The following is a 17,538-nucleotide window of genomic DNA, read 5'->3' as shown; positions in this document are numbered from 1 at the left end:
CTAGGGCCTCACCGGACCGTCTAACCGAGGCTTAGTGGGTACGGTCCGGCGCACCTCACCATTCGTTTACTAATACATAGCCAATCCAGTGCCTTGAGTGCATGTTGAAAGATTGTCATGGAATGATCAGTGTCAGGTATTGGCATCATGTTCAAGGCCTCTAAAGTATTGAGAGCGGCTATGCCTCGCGTGCTCCATCTCGGTAAGGCTACAGGCAAGCCTGGCGAGGTGTATTACCCGTAAGATTCAATCCAACTGCTGAGGGATATAATGAACAGTGCTAATACTATGTGTAGTCTACAGCTCAAAGAGATTGAGAAGCCTACCCCCGCGCGAAATGAGGTCCTTGTCCAACTCAAAGCGGCTGCGCTGAACCATCGCGACCTATACGTTAGGCATCACCAGTACCCCGCCCTATCTCTTGACCACCCCATGCTTTCAGACGGATATGGAGTGATTACCGAACTTGGGAAAGGGGTATCAGATACCTCTCTACTTGGGAAAAATGTCCTCCTGACACCTATGCGAGGCTGGGTTTCAGACCCAGCTGGTCCAGAAGATCCTAAAAAATGGTCAATAACCGGATCAACCCGTCTCTACGATGTAGGAACAGCACAGGACTTTATTTCTGTCTATCAGGATGAGATTGTTCTGGCTCCAAGACATCTGTCCGCCGTTGAGGGAGCAGCTCTTCCATTGGTAGGACTCACAGCTTGGCGGGCATTGACTACCAAGGCTGGTATTCAGTCAGGACAGAACATTCTCATTACAGGAATCGGAGGTGGCGTTGCTATCACGGCTTTACAGTTCGGCGTGGCTATGGGTGCCAATGTCTTCGTTACCTCTGGTAGTCAGGAAAAACTCGATAGAGCCAAGAGCTTAGGTGCACAAGGCGGTACAAGCTACAAAGCGGATTCATGGGAAGCTGAAATTCGCCAGCAACTTCCGTCAACGAGGCCGTACATTGATGCCATCATCGATGGAGCAGGTGGCGACATCATCAGTAAAGCTGTAAAGCTACTTAAGCCTGGTGGTGTCATTGTTCAATATGGCATGACTGTGTCTCCAAAAATGAACTGGACTATGCCGGCTGTTCTTCTTAATGCAGAACTGAAGGGAACCACAATGGGTTCTAGGCAAGAGTTTCGGGACATGGTAGATTTTGTCGATCGCAAAGGGATCCGACCAGTTATTAGTAGAACAGTTCAAGGGCTGGGTAACCTCAAGGACATCGATGAGCTTTTTGAGGATATGAGAGCTGGACGTCAGATGGGCAAGCTCGTCATCGATATAGAAGGCGAAAGTAGCCCGAAGATCTAGAATTCTTTATGCAATAGATATAGTAGTGTGACTTGATATCTACACTTGGTAGCTTCTATTCGTGCCCTTCTTCCAAGGTTGGCCAACTGTCTTTATCTCATCGCGGTTATAGCTGTGGTCCGACTATATTTACACAAGTAAAGAAGAATTCTATCACGGTACAGTTGAAAGATGTCATATAAAGAAGTATCTGAAGAGTAACTGCGATTACGAAAGAATAGTAGTTATGTGTTTCTGTATTTTAGAATGTTCTTGGCCGCCTTCGATCCATATCGTGCCAACATGCATAGATCGAGTGTTATCTGAGCCTAAGCTATCGACTTTATAAGTTGACCTAGAAAAAAGCTCCATATAGAACATGTCTTTTTATAGCCATGTCATTTCATCGCTCCTGCGAAAGCAGTTGGGCTCGGGGGCGGATGAGAAGTATGGCGACGTTTCTGCATCGCTTAGCTGCACAACCGGCTTCAGTACCTGAAATTCGCCCCAATCACCTTTCAAGCTAGACATATAGGGTGAGTCTTCTTCAGAGTACTCAGGCATCTTTTGACTCCATCCTTTCAGCACCACGTCCAAAAGTTCGAGCACAAAGAGATCGGGGCCAGTTTCGTCCCAGCCAAACTTCTGGTTGCAGGCCTCCACAACCTCTGGGCTGTACAGTCCGACGTCGGGGCTTAGATGAAAAGAAGCGGCGTTCATGAGAGAGGCGAACACATGATAAGAGCCACCTTGACGTGTACGATCTCTGATTGCCATCATGGTACCAATGGCCCCGATCAGGCCAGTGAGTATATCCGGAACAGGAAGAGCTGGTAGCACACATGTTCCGTCTTTATGGCCCAAGCTACGTCCAGTGACGTAGGAGCACCCAGAAGCAGCATCTGCAATTTGCTGCCATCCAGGTCGCTCAGCCATTGGTCCATCTCGCCCGTAACAATTCTCCTCCACATAAACAATGCCCTTGCCTCTTTTGGCAGCTATCTTTAGAAGATCGTCACGGCTTAGGCCCTTACGTGCAATCACCCCTGGCCGATAGCCCTGGATGAAGACGTCGGCATCTTCGATCAGCCGCAACAAATCCTTTACCTCATCCTCCTTGGCCAGGTCAACGTCCATCGTTCTGACGCCAGCATTTAGAGTAACCTGAAGTGACTGTAACATATTCTTAGCTGTGATACATTGGCAGGATAGGTGAAAATATTAGAGACACACCAGACGAGGAGTACATTAGGGCAATTGAGGGGATATTCATGACTTACATTGAAGTCAGGGAGGCGTCCGCAATTGACGCGGATCACATCAGCTCCAAGAGCTGCCAAAATCGTCCCGATGACAGGACCTGCAATAATTCGAACAAGCTCCACGACCTTGATGCCCACCAGGGGTCTTTTGTCAGCAGATACTGACAAAGGAATGGCTGGTGTAGGGATTCCATGTGTTTGCTGCCTGTAGTTGATCAAGGGGTGCCTAGACAGATCCTTGGCCATGCGTGTTTGTCTCCATCCTGCCGGAGTATAGCAGATGCTCCCACAAAGACCTTGAACTAAATGCATCATTTCGAGTTCATGAGCCCCGAACTTGCGCACATTCTCGGCGATGACTTGATAGGCCTCGTCATTGCTGCTGCATTTTTGTGATGGGTCGATACCGATGGTTTGTAGTACCGGATCTGCGCCTAGAGACCCATGTAATTGAAACCAAACGCCATCGTCCTTGGTTTCATAGTTTGCTGTAGCGCGCAATCTGAGTGGCGTCCCAAATATATCTCCTTCGAGATCTTTTGGGAAAATGGCAGCTAGCTTTCCTTCTTTCGCAATCTCCCGAACGGTTTGCCCGTTTCGCTTGGTCATGCCCACACTTCCGAGCCAAAACGCAGCATGATCGGTATTGACTGAAGCTCCACGGGTCGAAGCAGGGCCGTCTCTGAGTTCCAAGAGCTCATTGGCAACGATGCCGCTCATAGCATGCAAGGCACCCGCGATGACGGCTGATTTGAATGGGCCTGGTACAATTGTTTGAGAAGAACCTGTGAAAGACACAGTGTTCAAGATGGCAGGATCTTTGGTGAACCCTGGCGTCGCTTCGGCCAGTACTTTCAGAAGTCGACATGCATCATCAGGCACTGATAACGCCTCAGCATCGATCCAGGTTCCCGGTCCATAAATATCATCGCCTGAAACTACACGCGCCATTGTGGTGTTTGGCGAGTGATAGAAGAATAAATAATGACGATATTTGAAGGAACAATTATGTTAATCGATGAATAACGGGTTTTCTGGCTTCAATTTATCAAGTGACCAGATTGACTCCAGCGACGATGGTTGGTCTATCTTATACCAATTATCTATAACCCAATTCATTCATCAAGCTACTAGCTGACTAAAGTTGTCCGGCTGTTCGGTTCAAATGCTTCGTTTATGTGTGGGTAGAGTGGGCACGGTCCGTACTTGAGCCGGTTGTCACAATGCAGAATGTATTTTACCGAAACCAGTGTTTACTATTGTGGGATCATCATTGACTATATGATTTTTAATAGATAAGGTACCTGAAAAACATCAATTGCATTGCCGTTGTCGGCCGACGATCTCGAGATAGCTCACAGGCTTACCGTAGCAACGAAACTGTAGAATGGAGAGTAGTATTGGGGGACGTAGCAGAATGGGGAGCCGTGTTCCTTGCTGTTTTATGAGACTCCATTACATTTCTTTCAAATTCATTGGATGTAGATAGCAGAATTAGGAGAGGAGGTATCACGTATATCTATCAGTCTGGTAGTTCAACATGGCGCGAGATAAGTACAGGACGTTGGAGTAGTCATTGTAGATTTACCATCTAACCCTAGGTTACTTCTATTTCCTACAGATTCTTCCATGTCTAAAAAAGACATCCAGGTCGAAGCGTCTTATGCGGCTTTGAACCGATAGATAATATCCTCAAATCGCCCTTCTGGAAAGACATACAGCCATCTGAGTGTCTCGCCAGGTCCACAGAAGACACCGTGCATCGCATCACCAGGGATCCATAACATACTCCCCTCCGTAACACGGTGTCTAACACCGTCAATTTCCACTTCTCCCGAACCTGCAAGGACGTAGTAGATCTCTGCCTGAGTGTGCTGGTGGAGAGCGAGTATCCCATTAGATGGACAAGTAGCGATGCCCGCGCACAAGCCATTCGAGCAGGTTCCTGGACTGGAAAGTAGTGTCTGCCAAACTACACTGCCGTATGTTATGTCGGGGAACGAGCTGAGTGCTGTCTTATTGACCTTTTCTCCATCTAGGATCACTGGTGAGAGCTGGTGGAGTGTCATGGTGTTGCTACCAGATAAGAATCAATGTCAGCTTTTCAGACTCTGAAATGTTTATGAAGGGTATTATAGTTGCGACAAACCGCGGAAGTTACTTTGAACTCACGTGAAGCAATCCATTATTAGTAATTCGTGCGTGCTGTATCGCTGGTCAATTGTCTTGGTGATTTAAAAGACGGATTACTGCTATATTGTTTGTGTTTGTTCTTAGTCAAAGTTAGAGATAGCGCCTCTTAAATCATCAAGCACTATAAAGTTGCCCACCTCATCTTGAGCACCCAACGCATCACTGCAGCCATTACAGCTTAGCTACAATTGGTTGCGTTCTAGAAGTTCGAGATGATCCAGGGATTTGGAGGCACATAGTGGAGCCGGTCCGGGCCAACTCCTTGATGTCCGAACAAGTCTAGTCCTAAAATGGGCATTTAATACGACAATAGAGGGGCTCGGTTTCAAGCCCCGGCTATCCCGTGCCTTCAAACATGACCTCAACGGCGTCTCTGACCGTGGTCGTGTCCGTGTCCGAGTCCGGAAGCTACTCATCGACCCATATTAACAGTCAAGCATCTACTGTTTGCCCTGCTGTGCAATGGAGAGTAACGCTAATGCTTACTTTCCGGTGCAGCGCATCGCCAAGGCTTGCCTACAATGCCGGTATGCAAATTGATACTCTCACATTCTGCCCAGCGATAACTGATCCAGTCAGACGAAAGAAATGACGGTGCACCGGTGACCGACCTATCTGCGGACAATGTCAACGACTCAATATTGGTGAGTCATGCTCGACTTGTTAGATGTAGTGAACTTGAGTGTAACGTCAGAAGATTGTGTGTATCCGGTCGAAACATCTCGGCAGCATGGCCCTAGACAAGAAGGGCCTTGTACAGCGAGTAGCGACGATACCCGCGGTTCAAGAGGAACCTGCGATTCAAGTGATATGCAGGTATGGATTGATTCCCGGCTTTTTACTGAAACCTGTATTCAATGCCCCACGTTAGACTTCAGATTTGGTAAGTAAGATCGCGACACTCGAGGCAAAGGTTGACACGATGGGATCAACCCTACAGCGGTGAGACTCACGTCTCCCTCTCACATTGAGAGCAGCGATGATAAAACACGTACTAGAATCGAAGGACACCTCGCTTCGCTAGTAGGAAGTAGTAACCTTCCTGGTATGGGGTTACCCTCGCCATCTGGGCAACCTGAAAGCACCCCTAGATCAGGGCAAGTGACTGAAGAGCTAGGCACCACATTCCAACATTCACGGCAAAGTGATTACACAATGGAGATCTTTCGAACCCCAGAGGATATTTTCATGGCAGTCATCGATTCGTACTTTACCTACTTCCAGAATCAGCCGTACTCGTTCTTTCACGAGGAACATTCCGGCAGCTTTTGTCGGAACAAGCTATACCTAAACATCTTGTCTTGGCCGTCATGGCAACTGCAGTCCGATTTTGTTCGCATCCATACTTTTCCGGGCGTGCGCTAGAGATGTCTGTCGAATATGCGAATAGATCTTGGAAGCTCATCGTATCGGACTGTTTCACTGTCGGAAAGGTAGCGGAGATATCGACAGTCCAGACGGTGGCCTTGCTAGGCCTATTCGACTTCACTGGTGCGTTCCTTCATACTTTGACACCTGAGATCCAAAAATTATGAGCATTCTTTCTTACTTTGACTATAGCTGGTCGATCACGCCATGGTTCAGCGTGGGTCAAAGTTGGTTTGGCCGTTAGGATCGCTCAGGATTGCGGACTCATGCTGGATAACTCAACGCACCTCTCATATGTGAAACAAGAAGAGCGACGGAGGGTGTTTTGGTCAGTATATTTGTTAGATCGCTTGGTCTCTTGCGGTCGGGGTCGGCCACCAGCCATCGTAGACGCTTCGTGCCACGTGCAGCTGCCGTGTGACGAGTCGATATGGAGGGAAGGTTTATGGGTCAAAACACAATCATTGGACGAGATTACAAACAGAACACTTTCTGTATCTCAGCGACAATCTCCTTTGGCTCAAGTCATTGCTATTTCGCACATCCTAGGCCGATGTGCGCAATATGTACTTCAGGACTTCAACATCAGAGGCCCACATCCGCCTTGGGATCCTGGTTCCGACTTTGCTGGCATTGAGTCCGATCTTCTACATTTCGAAGCCTATTTGGAGATTCAAAGACCAGTTAATGAGATACTATCGGCCCATGTCTCGGCAGAAGGAGAAGTGGACAGCCAGTCTACAGGGCCCATCATCTTTTCTCGTGCACTGTTCCATCTCTGCTATTGTCTACTCAACCATCCATTCTTGTTGCGGCGCCGTATCAACACATGCCGCAACCTCGCGCCCATCAGTTTCATTAAGCGATCATCTGATCTAGCTTGGCTTCATGCGCAGCAGATGATGTCTCTTATCCGTGAGGCGCGGAAGCTAGGCTGCTCCTTTCACTCTTCGTCTAGCGGCTATGCAGTTACAGTCGCGGGCTCCATTATCGCGTTACGGACCTATGATGAGGACCCAGTAGCTCGTGAGCAGGCCCAAATACTGCTTGAGGAGGGTTTACTCTACCTGGGTATCATTGGCCAGCACTGGTGTAATTTCAGAACAATGGTAATGTGCTTGATTGCATCTTTCGCTATATTCATCCACTAACGATTCTCGATAGGCTTCGACACTTCGCCAAATAGTCTACGATGAGTTTTCAGGACGGCAATTGAGTAGCCTCACGCAATCTCTGAACATGACTCTTGTCGAAGAAGAAGCTATATGGGCGGTGGTTGACTACAATACCATGTCAAATCAATTCGGTGAGGATGCACTGATGAGTGGCCAAGAGTCAGATGGCCAAATAACGAACTCATGGATTGATCTTTTTGGCCCTATTGATTATGCTATGCTATCTGACGTAAACGGAGCGACTTAAAATCAATGATGGGCTGGAACAAATAGCAGTGGTTGAGATATCGTACTATTTCGAAGTCTTTTAGTTAGATCTCAAATATGTTTGAAGACAGCGATACTCTGCCATGTGAGAATTTCGACTTTAAAACAAGATTCAAGGTTGCTGTTTTCCAGCTTGGATAACGATAAACACATTTAAGTTGAGTATTGCATCAAGGCAAAATAGGCTACACCTTAACGCTGTGCGTACCGGAGCTCAGAGAATCAAGAGCCTCGTAGATGACGCTGAAGTCACGATCTCCAAACTCCTTGGATCTAGCTAGTGGTCGGTACGTCTCCTCGACGCAACGCCCGATTGCGAGAGGCACGCCGGCCTCTTTGGCAGCTGAAACAGCCAGAGCAAGGTCTTTGTGAGCCAACTTGGTAACGAAGCCGCCCTCGTACTTTCGGTGTGCTGGAGGACTAGAATCTCCGGACTGGACCTCAGGGACTGGATGATTGATCTAGACAAATGTATCAGCGTAAGTTCCTACGAGAAGAGTTTAAACCTCTAGAGGCGAGATCGCTGGAAGACCTACTTCGCTGGATCAGCAACGCCCCGTGGAGTTATTGATGATGTCGGCGAGTATCTGCGGATCAACTCCGAGTCTTTTGCCTAGTAACATTGCCTCACTTGTTTTCATTAGTCTCTGATTTCGATTTTCCCGTATCATGGCTGTGTCTGACTCACCTCAAGCCAAGCATGGTGATGCCAAGTAGAAGACTATATATCATGGCGAGTGCCCGCGATCAGTGACTATTAAGAATCGCTCAGCGGGCGGTCGTTGTACTTATTCGAGATCTTCGCAGCAAGCCCAGCCCAAAGATCGCCACAGTATGTCACTTTGCTAGCCATGGAACTCAGGACGGGGACGGCGCGATCAAAAGAGGCCTTGGATCCGCCTACCATGATTGCCAAAGTTCCTTTCTCAGCACCAATTACACCTACGCCATTTAAGATTAGTGGTAACGGGAAGGCTGGGTCACAATACTTACCTCCTGAGACTGGGGCGTCGACCAAATCAGCACCGACTTGCCGCAGCTGCAAGGCGACGGTCTTACTGATACTTTGCTCAATGGTCGACTGATCGATACAGAGAGTTTGAGCACGTTGATCTTGATTCATAGACTTGAGGGCGCTCAAAACACTATTGCCTTCGCTGATGTAAACTTCCTGGACGTGTTTTCCCGTAGGGACCATACTGATGATAGTCGAAGCTTTCTGCGCTACATCATAAGGTGCTATGAGACGTTAGCTGTGCTGTCATAATATCTGTAATTTCCTTTGACATGCTGCACACTTACATGAGCAACTAACGAGAGGAACATTGGGGTGCTCTGAGCCATGTCGTTTCATGATATTGTCAACGGCGGCCTGGCTCACATCACACAAGGCGAAGCCGATCTCCTTTTCACCATGCGATTTTGTGTATCTCGAGATAAGGTTGTTGAGCTAGGTAGTTAATTTAGATTGAATTTTGCAGAATCGGATCTGCATTGTTTCACCATATGATTACCCATGGCTCCAAGGACAATGAAGCCGATTTTATTAGACCTTTCTGTTGAGAAGGATTTGGCGGATGTTATTCTAAAAAGGCTCTGGGCCCCTAGAACGGAACGACATCGGACCAAGCTCCCCTTCCGAGGGCGAAGAAGGTGTCCGACGAGGCTGGTCTGTTGGAGAACGATATGGGGACGCATGATTACTCGTCAAAGCCGAGACGCAAGATGATCAGCCAAGCGTAAAGTAGAAAAGGCCTCGCCGATATATTATAATTGATTTCTAGTAATAATAGAAGAGTCCATGATGGGTTTGTTATTAAATATCTTCGAGATTAATACCCTCGGATAACTCGAGCTCTGGTACAAAGTATAACAGTTGCTAGCGCATGTATGTGGAGCCGGTCCGGCCTCCGGCTCTAGACTAAGTCACGACTACCCGATATACCCCCCTTATTACAAAAGGTTGTGAAAGTAGACAAAGGCCCCTAGCATCAATGCCAAACAAGTTGCCCCTCCTGCAACAAGTCGCAACGCCGTACTCTCTTCATTGGAAGAACAGTCAATCCCGTCAGGCTTATTAGGAAGTCGGCCGCATACCCAGGAAGTTACATAGGCTTCAAAACTCGCCACAGCTGATTTATCCAACGAGACGGCGCATTTATCTGCCTTGGTAGGTGAAGATGGAACAACTGGGCAGCGGTCGCCCATATAACTCTGGTCAGAGATAGGCGTACGAACTGTGTTTGTGACGTTGATGGCGATTCCCGCTGGGGCCGAGCAACTCTGGTTATTGGTTGCGGCAACAAGGTCGATCGGCCTCAAGGGACCTTTTGTGGTAAAGGTAACGCCAAAACTGGATGAATTCACTCTAAGCATGGTCATGGCACCACGGCCAAGAGCTTCAGGTTCCTCATAACAATTAGACCAGTAGAAATGCACATGCAGGCGCCATGTTCCTGTCTCATTAAAAGGATGACGGTAGGTTTTCCACGCAAGGTCAGAGTCGCTGCCGGAGCGATTTTCCGTTGGAAAATCAAGAATACCGCCTGCGGCATATTTGTCGAAGTCGGGGTAACTCCACACTTCATAGCCCATTGACGGGTAAAGGAATGGTAAAAGCCCTGTATTTCGGACAGAAATGACGATGGGCATGATTGGCGACGGATTATACGTCTCGTTGCGTGGGAAGACCAGTTCGAGTTGCATAATTCCAGTTCCATCCTCAGTAGCCGCAGCCCTTCCCCAGAGCAGGAGGGACCAATAAGCCAAGCGGATTAGGTAGGGTTGGAGGAAAAAGGGCATCTTCTAAATGAGGATATTGAGAGAATGGAGAATGTGCAGAGGTACAAAGGCTTGAGCGGGTTCTTGTAGATAGGTGCCGAGTACCGCATGTAACTACTCCGCTGTGAGTGGTGTACCTGCATGGCCGACTTACCGGCTTGGTAGTTGTTGGTCGCAACCGAGGGCTTGGCAAGGCAGGGATGTTGATGGCCTCTGGGATGATATACTTTGAACGAGAACACGACCAGAACCAACACTGCCAAGGCCGTCATCACCTTCCGCTTAAAAGGAACCTCCCGACATAGGCTCGGCAAGCTACACGCGCCACAGAATATTACCACTGAAAATAACTCCAAGAGGAATGTTACTTGTCGAGGATGCAGGTACAGAATTCGAATAACCGACAGGGCCCATCATTTCGACTTGGTGATAAGCCCATCACAAAACTCAAGGGAAATGAACAGTATGGTTCGGTTTAATCAGAACGCATAATATGGTTTTCGGACTCATGGTCACTCAGATTATATCCTTTCCTTTGATAAATATTACATTATCAGTTATGTGGCTAATTAAATAATTTATATAAGATTAAATGCCCCTGACATAAGTACCTAAAACCGAAACTGGATTTATCTTTCATGAGGTTCGCGTATTATCACGTCAGCAGTATCCCTGCTTCACGTCCGGTGACAACCCTGTTAAACTGGCGATTGGCCCATAAGCTGCACTGCGTGAGACGTAGCTCAGCCTTATCCACCAACATGCCTTAGGCCTTAACCTTATTTAGACAATGCGTGATTTTCAAGGAAGCAACCATAACTACAAATATGGCACAATGTCCGAAACTCTCGGCTGCAATCAGTAATCATTGTCATTCTTTCCTGTTCATCACATCGCCTTCATTTTTCCTAAGCAGGCAATGCCATCAGCTCTTATGAATGCATCCGCAAACGGCTTAGACATCAAGGCCGTCGCATTTGGCGGCAACGTCGACGAAGAAGTCACCCGAATTTGGAAAGATGTCGAGGACCGCGTTGTGCAAATGGCGGGCGGTGATCCGGCCAAGATCAAGCAAGGACTCGGCATCAATGATGTACTACAGTATTTGAACGAAGCACAGGTCAAAGACAAGCAAGTCTCTGAAAAGTATGGTACTGTCAAGAACATCTTTAACAGAACCCTCCAGTGCATTCAGACAGTTGGTGGTATCGTCGCAGATGGAGCATCCTATGTACGTTTCTAACCACATCGAAAGGTTTAGAAATATTTGCTTACGCGTTCATAGGTCTTTGCTCCAGCTGGCCAATGCTACAATGCTCTCACATTCGTCATTCAAGCATGGCAGGGGTATGAAGGTATCTTTGAGAGTCTGGCTGGGCTTCTGGAGAAATGCATCGAGTTTCTCGATCGTCTCGAATACTACGCTAAGCCAGGCATGGATTCGAAGCTTACAAGAGTCGCCTGTCAGCATCTTCAAATCTTTGTTAAGATCTGTGATCGCAGCCTTCGACTCAGATCCAAGAGGAGCAAGTTTTCTGCCTTTATGAAACAGATGTTCCTAAACGACGATGGTATGCAGGGTCTGTTGAGCGAGATGCAGAACCTAGTCGATAAAGAACAATCGCTTGTATCGGCACAGACATGGAAATCTAGCAATGAAGCAGCTACCTATTCAAGGGATGGCTTATTACTAACTCGAAACTTGCACAGTAGTTTAGTGGACGACAGGAACAAGAAGCAACACGAGACTGAACGACTGAAATGGAAGCAGACTATTGTCAACGCACTGGAACTAAACTCTTCCATTCTGAAGCCTGACTCCCAAACGCCATGGGATAAGGCATGGAAACGGCACAAGGAAAACATATTCGAGGGTAGTGGTGAATGGCTCATTCAAGACCCTAGGTTTGCTTCTTGGGTCTCGAGTGATCAAGATTCGAAGCAGATTCTAGCCTTCCAAGGTGAAGAGGGTGCAGGAAAGACACTTTTAGCAGCTAATGTTCTACTTCACCTTCGGAAGATGAGAGGCTCTGGGCCCAAAGTTATAATTTCTCACAACTTCCTTGACAAGGATTCCAAGTCGTCAATCGTCCAGGACGATGCTCTCGATATATCTAGACATGTGATGGGGCAAATCGCTCTGTCTCATGATCCTATTATGAAGAGTGTAGCGGGCATCTGCGATAAAGTACGAGACTTCGGCAGCCCACTCGAAATTTTAACAACACTTCTCCTCGACAATCAAGACCTTCTGGCTATGGACTTGAACATGTTCATCGTTCTCGACGGTCTGGGTGAGAACGCTGAGGTCTTGATCAAGTTCTTGCAGAATTTCTCCGATAATCCTCTTATTCAGCGCACTCGAATCCTCCTGACGGGAACGAAACAATTGTTTGAAACTATCAACAAGGCTGGTGGAGTTAAAATGGAGAGAATCGTTCTTGGCGAGACAAACAGCAAGGATCTTGAGATATACATCAAAAAGCGCATGGATGGCATGGAAATTCTCAAAGATACATCTCGGCCAACCATTTTAGACCTACGTGCCAAGATCCTTCAAGATCTCCAGTCCTCCACGGAAGGAGATTACTACAAAATTGGACGAGTACTTGATAATATAGCCAGTGCAACTGAGGCCGAGGAGATCAACTCGTTACTTGAGTCAGCAGGTGACATGCGCCCTGACCAAATCGAATCTGATATTGAGAAACTGAACCAGAATTGCACGGCGAAGGAAATTGCTGAAATCAACGAAATCATTCTCTGGGTTAATGCGGCCAAGATTTGGTTCACTCCGCTTTCGATGGAGGCAGCCATCGCTCTAAAGGCCGGTCCCGGAGGGAGAACATCACTGATGTCAGTAGAGGCCAAGATTGCGTCAAAGTACAACATCTTTTCTACTGAATCAGGCTTTGTTCAGTACAAGGTGGATAGTGTTGAGAATATGATTCCGCTCAAGAATCGAGATGTTACCGATGATCAGAGCTCAAGTGGATTCAAAGAGATCCAACCAGCTGAGGTCAACATCATCAAACATTATCTGTCGACAGTATGTCCAAGCGATTTGTACAAAAAGTTTGGCTTCGACCAATTTTTCGAATGCAAAATGACGCGCAAGAGCAACTACGTCTGTAGGGATCCAGACAACGCAGAAGCCGCGATGGTTCTCCGTTGTATATCCTGTCTCGCCGATGAGCGGACCAGCAAGACAGAGTACCTCCTCTCTTACGCAACCGAACATCTCCAGCAGCATCTGGAAGAAGCCGACTTATCATTAACTGACCGGGCTATCAAGGCCGAGGCAGGGAAAGCCTTGGTCCGGTTGTTCACGGAACAATATGCTTTGGACTCTCTTTTCGGCTTCCACTTGTTTATTAAGGATTCTTTCGAGGTTTCCTATTCAGCGGATGGCATTCCTGATACTTGGAATACCTGGATCCTTTCAGACGAAGGAGTCAATTCCATTGCGAAATGGTTCAAAGATTCGGCTGTCAAAGAACTTGTCAAGAATAATGAGTTGATCGTCTCTTTTGAAACCGCCACTAATCGCCATCTGGCTCTATTTGGCACTGCTGCCACGTCGGCGGCTCAAGACCTTTTTATGAGAGACACAAGCAGACATGAGACTATTCGAGCCTTCATTTTACTTAGCGCATTACTGAACAAGGTGAGTAAAACGTCACCCAAGACGACTCTGAAGCGAAGCTAAAGGATTTTAGGGACAAATTACTGCAGACAAAGAACCTATCGACAAGGAGAAGACCGGCGAGTCTGAGAATGCGGAGACCGAAGAAAAGAAAGGCGTAAGTAGTGAAGACATCGACCCAATCTACAAACCAACCTTGAAGGACTTTCAACGAGTGGAAGAAGGGGCAAGCGAAATACTGAATGTCACAGAGAAGGACTCCAAGTGGGAGGCCAAGGCGTCCCTACTCCTTTCTTATATCGAAGGCGAAACGATTCCCAAGACTTTGATTGAAGAGAGAGCCCGCAAGGCGCTAGAGATGAACTCCAACAGCTGGGTTGCTGCATACGCACTTTCTCGCGTCACAGAATCCAGTGATGAATCCCTTCAGAACCTTCAGAAGGTCTTTGAAACTCTGACTGAGGACACTGAGTGGCAGAAGGAACGTGGTCACAAAGGTATCTTGGCTCGAGTCATCTACGACCTGGGAGACAAGTATTGGACAGATAAAGACCAACGTGCAGAGGCTATTGCCACCTACTCCACTATATTCACCTTGGGTCGCTCGATCGAAGTTTTCTCAAGTTTCAAAGGTGTTCTCCAGAAGTATGCCGAGGCAGAACGCTGGGATGTTATGGCAGGGTTCTTTGACCGGCTTCTTGATGAACCTAAAGATGGACCCAACTTGGCAGGTGACTTCGCATTGTACGAGTTTTTCAACCACGACTTCCATACTACATTCGTCAAAATGGTTCGCGCGTTGGACAGATTCGACCTCTTGGATACTTTATTCGCTCGAGCCATAGCCAAGGCAACCACGAAAACAGAATTGGAAGGTCGCGGATGGGAGTACACTCTCCGGTTCCGGTATGGTGAAACTCTCTTTGAGATTCCTGGCCATGAAGAAGCTGGAATACGTGTCTGGGAGCTGTTACTCAAAGACACATCAGATGACAATCGAGAGTGGGTAACCCGCGCGATGGTTAAGTGCACCGTCCCATTATGGTTGGAACTTGCCATCGCCAGTAAAGACAACTCAACACGAGCACAGGGATTCTTTGACAAGATCGAGGCTCATTATAAGGAGCTCCAGGCACTGGGGTCGCGCGATCAGGAGTCCACTATTGTGTTTGCTCAGTACTTCATGTACCGTGGCGATGTCACCAAGGCCAAGGAGATTCTGAAGCCCTATGTCACAGAACAGCTAGAGATGCTTTCGGACGATCGCACCGACAATGACTATTCATCCCTTTGGATTCTTAGTCAAATCTTGTCAGTGATGCGGGATTATGTCAATATCGCTGTTTGCATGGACATGATGCGGTATACCAACATCTTTGTAAATCGCGAAGAGTACGAGGCCAACTTGACCGAATACCACGAAGAGCAAGAACAGAAGAAGCTTGCTGAGACCAAAGGGGAATCCTTCGAAGGTACATTTGAGTCTGAGCCCCAGGAGCCGGATAGCCGCATTCTTTATTGTGACGGTGATGACGGCTGTGAGGCCGGTTGGGAGTTTGCCAGCGAAGTCTGGACATGTATGACTTGCAGCGGCCTGATTCAATTGTGCGTTGATTGCTATGATAAGTTGCAGCAGGGAAATTTGAACAAAAGGGTCTGCAAAAAGGAACACGAGCACTATTTTTTCCCCAAGAGGAATGTTGAGGAGATTGATGCGCTTCCTAAGGGCTCTGTCAAGGTAGGTGAGAGGACTATCACTTTTGAGGAATGGAAGGATGATATTCGGGGACAGTATGTAAACTTCGTATCTCTTGCGGCTTGAGAGTTGTATATATAATAACGTGATGAAAGATCATCTCATTAAATGAGATGTTTTCTCAATGGGATTCACCGGTCCAAATACACCCCTGTAACTAAAAATAGATAAAGTTGTTTTGACTAGCTGTGTTAGGCGAAAAAAGATGGCACGTGCTCAGTCCCGTGACTGCCGGACACATGGTACAGGGTAACATCTTAATCTAAGATTAACAACATCCAGTTGTTAAGCGTGAACCATCTCGCTCATTCACTCATCTATACAGCTACGGATACCAGTATGCCAATGAACCATTTGATTTCACCATCTGCAGGACGTGAAGTGCCAATGCTGGATTTTTGTTGAGCAATGGGGCTTGCTGTTCAGAAAGACTTCGGGCTCCCGCTCAGTTTACTATCAATAAATGTCACTTAGTTGACACCAACTCCAAAACACTTCGATTGAAGATCAGTTCTAATGCAAAATAGGTGACCGGAAAGTGATGTTGTGTTAAACTAATGGTAAGACTTTACGATATCTAAGAGAACATTGTATCAAAGTTCACTCCCTTCGCATAACCCACGACAACCTTTGAGCCATCAGTCGTAATGTCGCCAATCTTGACATCCAAGTCTCCTTCGGTTCCATCTGCATTCGTGATTCCGGCGGCACCCTTGGTGTTGACCATATTTACCTTACCTATCTGAAGCCTGGTACGGTTCTCTTCTACCTTAGATTGAAGGAAGTCCAAGAGCTCTTGGTAACCCTTGGATAGCTCAGCTCCTCTTGCTACGTCCGTGGCAAGGTCGGCGGCATCATACTCTGATTCTACTGCATCTGCATTATGCCGCTGCAGTTCGCCTGAGCCCTGCTTCACAACCACTTCAAGTTGCTTATACTGCTCCATCGCAACAATTCTGTGTCTTGAGTTAGTCATTGTGTGAAAATAGGATTCGAGATTGTTGGCACTTACAAGTTCGCACCACTGAGCGCCAGCCCAAGCGTTGACTTGCACACACTGAGTTCGGTCGTGAATGCAACAACTCTGTCTCTAGCTAAAAACCCAATGTTGAACCTGTCTCTTTTCGAAAGCTTTCCATCACTTGAGTGCTTCAGAAGCTCCTTAAGCTCCGTATGGAAGCGACTGCAGGACTGTTCGCAAGCCTTGAGCGCTTCTTCGACGTTACCGTTCTTTGTGATATCGCGAAACACCTGCTGTTGGTCGCCCGCCCCTCGTGCAGTTTGGAGACTCTCAATTACGGACTGAACGTTGCGAAGCTCTGTTTTGACGTCGGTGATGACCTGTGAGGCCTCTTTGATGCTGTCTAGGTCGCTGACGAGGACTTTGATCACGTGCAGTGCTGTCGCGGCAATGCCAATGGCGGCGGACACAGTTCCAACAATTTCAGCCATGGTGGGCGAGAGAAAAGGCAACGAAAGAATTCATTAGGAAAGCACTTTGCGGCATTATAAATAGGAAGAGTAGGCTGTGCCTTTTGTCAGGCCGCAGCACGGGGCCTCAATAGCTCGTGAACGGGCTGAGCTGCATTGAAATTGGGGAGAAAATGCCTCAGCCAGCCAGTATAGCCATCCAGTATAGCCATCCAGTATGCCTACCAAGATTAGCTGAGACACGAGCTGAAATGTGTTGGGCGGCTAAAAACTATCAGTGTGTCTAACACATAACTTGGTTGGTTGAGGTGGGGCTTTATATGTGCCCATCTGACCCATGAGATCCGTTCTCTTGGGTAA

The 17,538-nt window shown here is 47.5% G+C and overlaps 9 protein-coding genes across 9 annotated transcripts; 3 read left to right on the top strand and 6 right to left on the bottom strand.

The window, feature by feature from the left end:
- Positions 1–147: 147 nt before the first annotated feature.
- FSST1_009975 (zinc-dependent alcohol dehydrogenase family protein) lies at positions 148–1,320 on the top strand (the record flags this gene model as incomplete). Its single annotated transcript, XM_083226997.1, has 2 exons — positions 148–239; positions 297–1,320. 2 exons carry the CDS (start codon positions 148–150, stop codon positions 1,318–1,320), a joined length of 1,116 nt encoding a protein of 371 aa, XP_083085936.1.
- A 366-nt stretch (positions 1,321–1,686) lies between these two features.
- Positions 1,687–3,512, bottom strand: FSST1_009974 (uncharacterized protein; the record flags this gene model as incomplete). The annotated part of the gene is made up of 2 exons (XM_083226996.1): positions 1,687–2,472; positions 2,580–3,512. 2 exons carry the CDS (start codon positions 3,510–3,512, stop codon positions 1,687–1,689), a joined length of 1,719 nt encoding a protein of 572 aa, XP_083085935.1.
- A 710-nt stretch (positions 3,513–4,222) lies between these two features.
- FSST1_009973 (RmlC-like cupin domain-containing protein) lies at positions 4,223–4,630 on the bottom strand (the record flags this gene model as incomplete). The annotated part of the gene is made up of 1 exon (XM_083226995.1): positions 4,223–4,630. The coding sequence occupies one exon, from the start codon at positions 4,628–4,630 to the stop codon at positions 4,223–4,225; it is 408 nt and encodes a 135-aa protein (XP_083085934.1).
- Positions 4,631–5,109: 479 nt separating this feature from the next.
- On the top strand, positions 5,110–7,544 carry FSST1_009972 (fungal specific transcription factor domain-containing protein; the record flags this gene model as incomplete). The annotated part of the gene is made up of 6 exons (XM_083226994.1): positions 5,110–5,281; positions 5,334–5,398; positions 5,452–5,570; positions 6,145–6,245; positions 6,315–7,231; positions 7,287–7,544. 6 exons carry the CDS (start codon positions 5,110–5,112, stop codon positions 7,542–7,544), a joined length of 1,632 nt encoding a protein of 543 aa, XP_083085933.1.
- Positions 7,545–7,749: 205 nt separating this feature from the next.
- Positions 7,750–8,296, bottom strand: FSST1_009971 (uncharacterized protein; the record flags this gene model as incomplete). The annotated part of the gene is made up of 3 exons (XM_083226993.1): positions 7,750–8,025; positions 8,101–8,104; positions 8,253–8,296. 3 exons carry the CDS (start codon positions 8,294–8,296, stop codon positions 7,750–7,752), a joined length of 324 nt encoding a protein of 107 aa, XP_083085932.1.
- Positions 8,297–8,321: 25 nt separating this feature from the next.
- Positions 8,322–9,262, bottom strand: FSST1_009970 (NAD(P)-dependent oxidoreductase; the record flags this gene model as incomplete). The annotated part of the gene is made up of 4 exons (XM_083226991.1): positions 8,322–8,506; positions 8,558–8,803; positions 8,867–9,014; positions 9,068–9,262. The coding sequence occupies 4 exons, from the start codon at positions 9,260–9,262 to the stop codon at positions 8,322–8,324; spliced, it is 774 nt and encodes a 257-aa protein (XP_083085931.1).
- A 255-nt stretch (positions 9,263–9,517) lies between these two features.
- FSST1_009969 (uncharacterized protein) lies at positions 9,518–10,366 on the bottom strand (the record flags this gene model as incomplete). Its single annotated transcript, XM_083226990.1, has 1 exon — positions 9,518–10,366. One exon carries the CDS (start codon positions 10,364–10,366, stop codon positions 9,518–9,520), a length of 849 nt encoding a protein of 282 aa, XP_083085930.1.
- Positions 10,367–11,264: 898 nt separating this feature from the next.
- On the top strand, positions 11,265–15,813 carry FSST1_009968 (uncharacterized protein; the record flags this gene model as incomplete). The annotated part of the gene is made up of 3 exons (XM_083223720.1): positions 11,265–11,576; positions 11,631–14,012; positions 14,065–15,813. 3 exons carry the CDS (start codon positions 11,265–11,267, stop codon positions 15,811–15,813), a joined length of 4,443 nt encoding a protein of 1,480 aa, XP_083085929.1.
- A 511-nt stretch (positions 15,814–16,324) lies between these two features.
- Positions 16,325–17,199, bottom strand: FSST1_009967 (uncharacterized protein; the record flags this gene model as incomplete). Its single annotated transcript, XM_083226989.1, has 2 exons — positions 16,325–16,703; positions 16,760–17,199. The coding sequence occupies 2 exons, from the start codon at positions 17,197–17,199 to the stop codon at positions 16,325–16,327; spliced, it is 819 nt and encodes a 272-aa protein (XP_083085928.1).
- Between the last annotated feature and the right edge of the window lie 339 nt (positions 17,200–17,538).

Source organism: Fusarium sambucinum, chromosome II (assembly GCF_050947815.1).
Source record: "Fusarium sambucinum isolate potato_lamoka chromosome II, whole genome shotgun sequence".
NCBI lineage: Eukaryota > Fungi > Ascomycota > Sordariomycetes > Hypocreales > Nectriaceae > Fusarium > Fusarium sambucinum.
The sequence above is the reverse complement of the archived record's forward strand: the minus strand, read 5'-3'. Positions and strand labels throughout refer to the sequence as shown.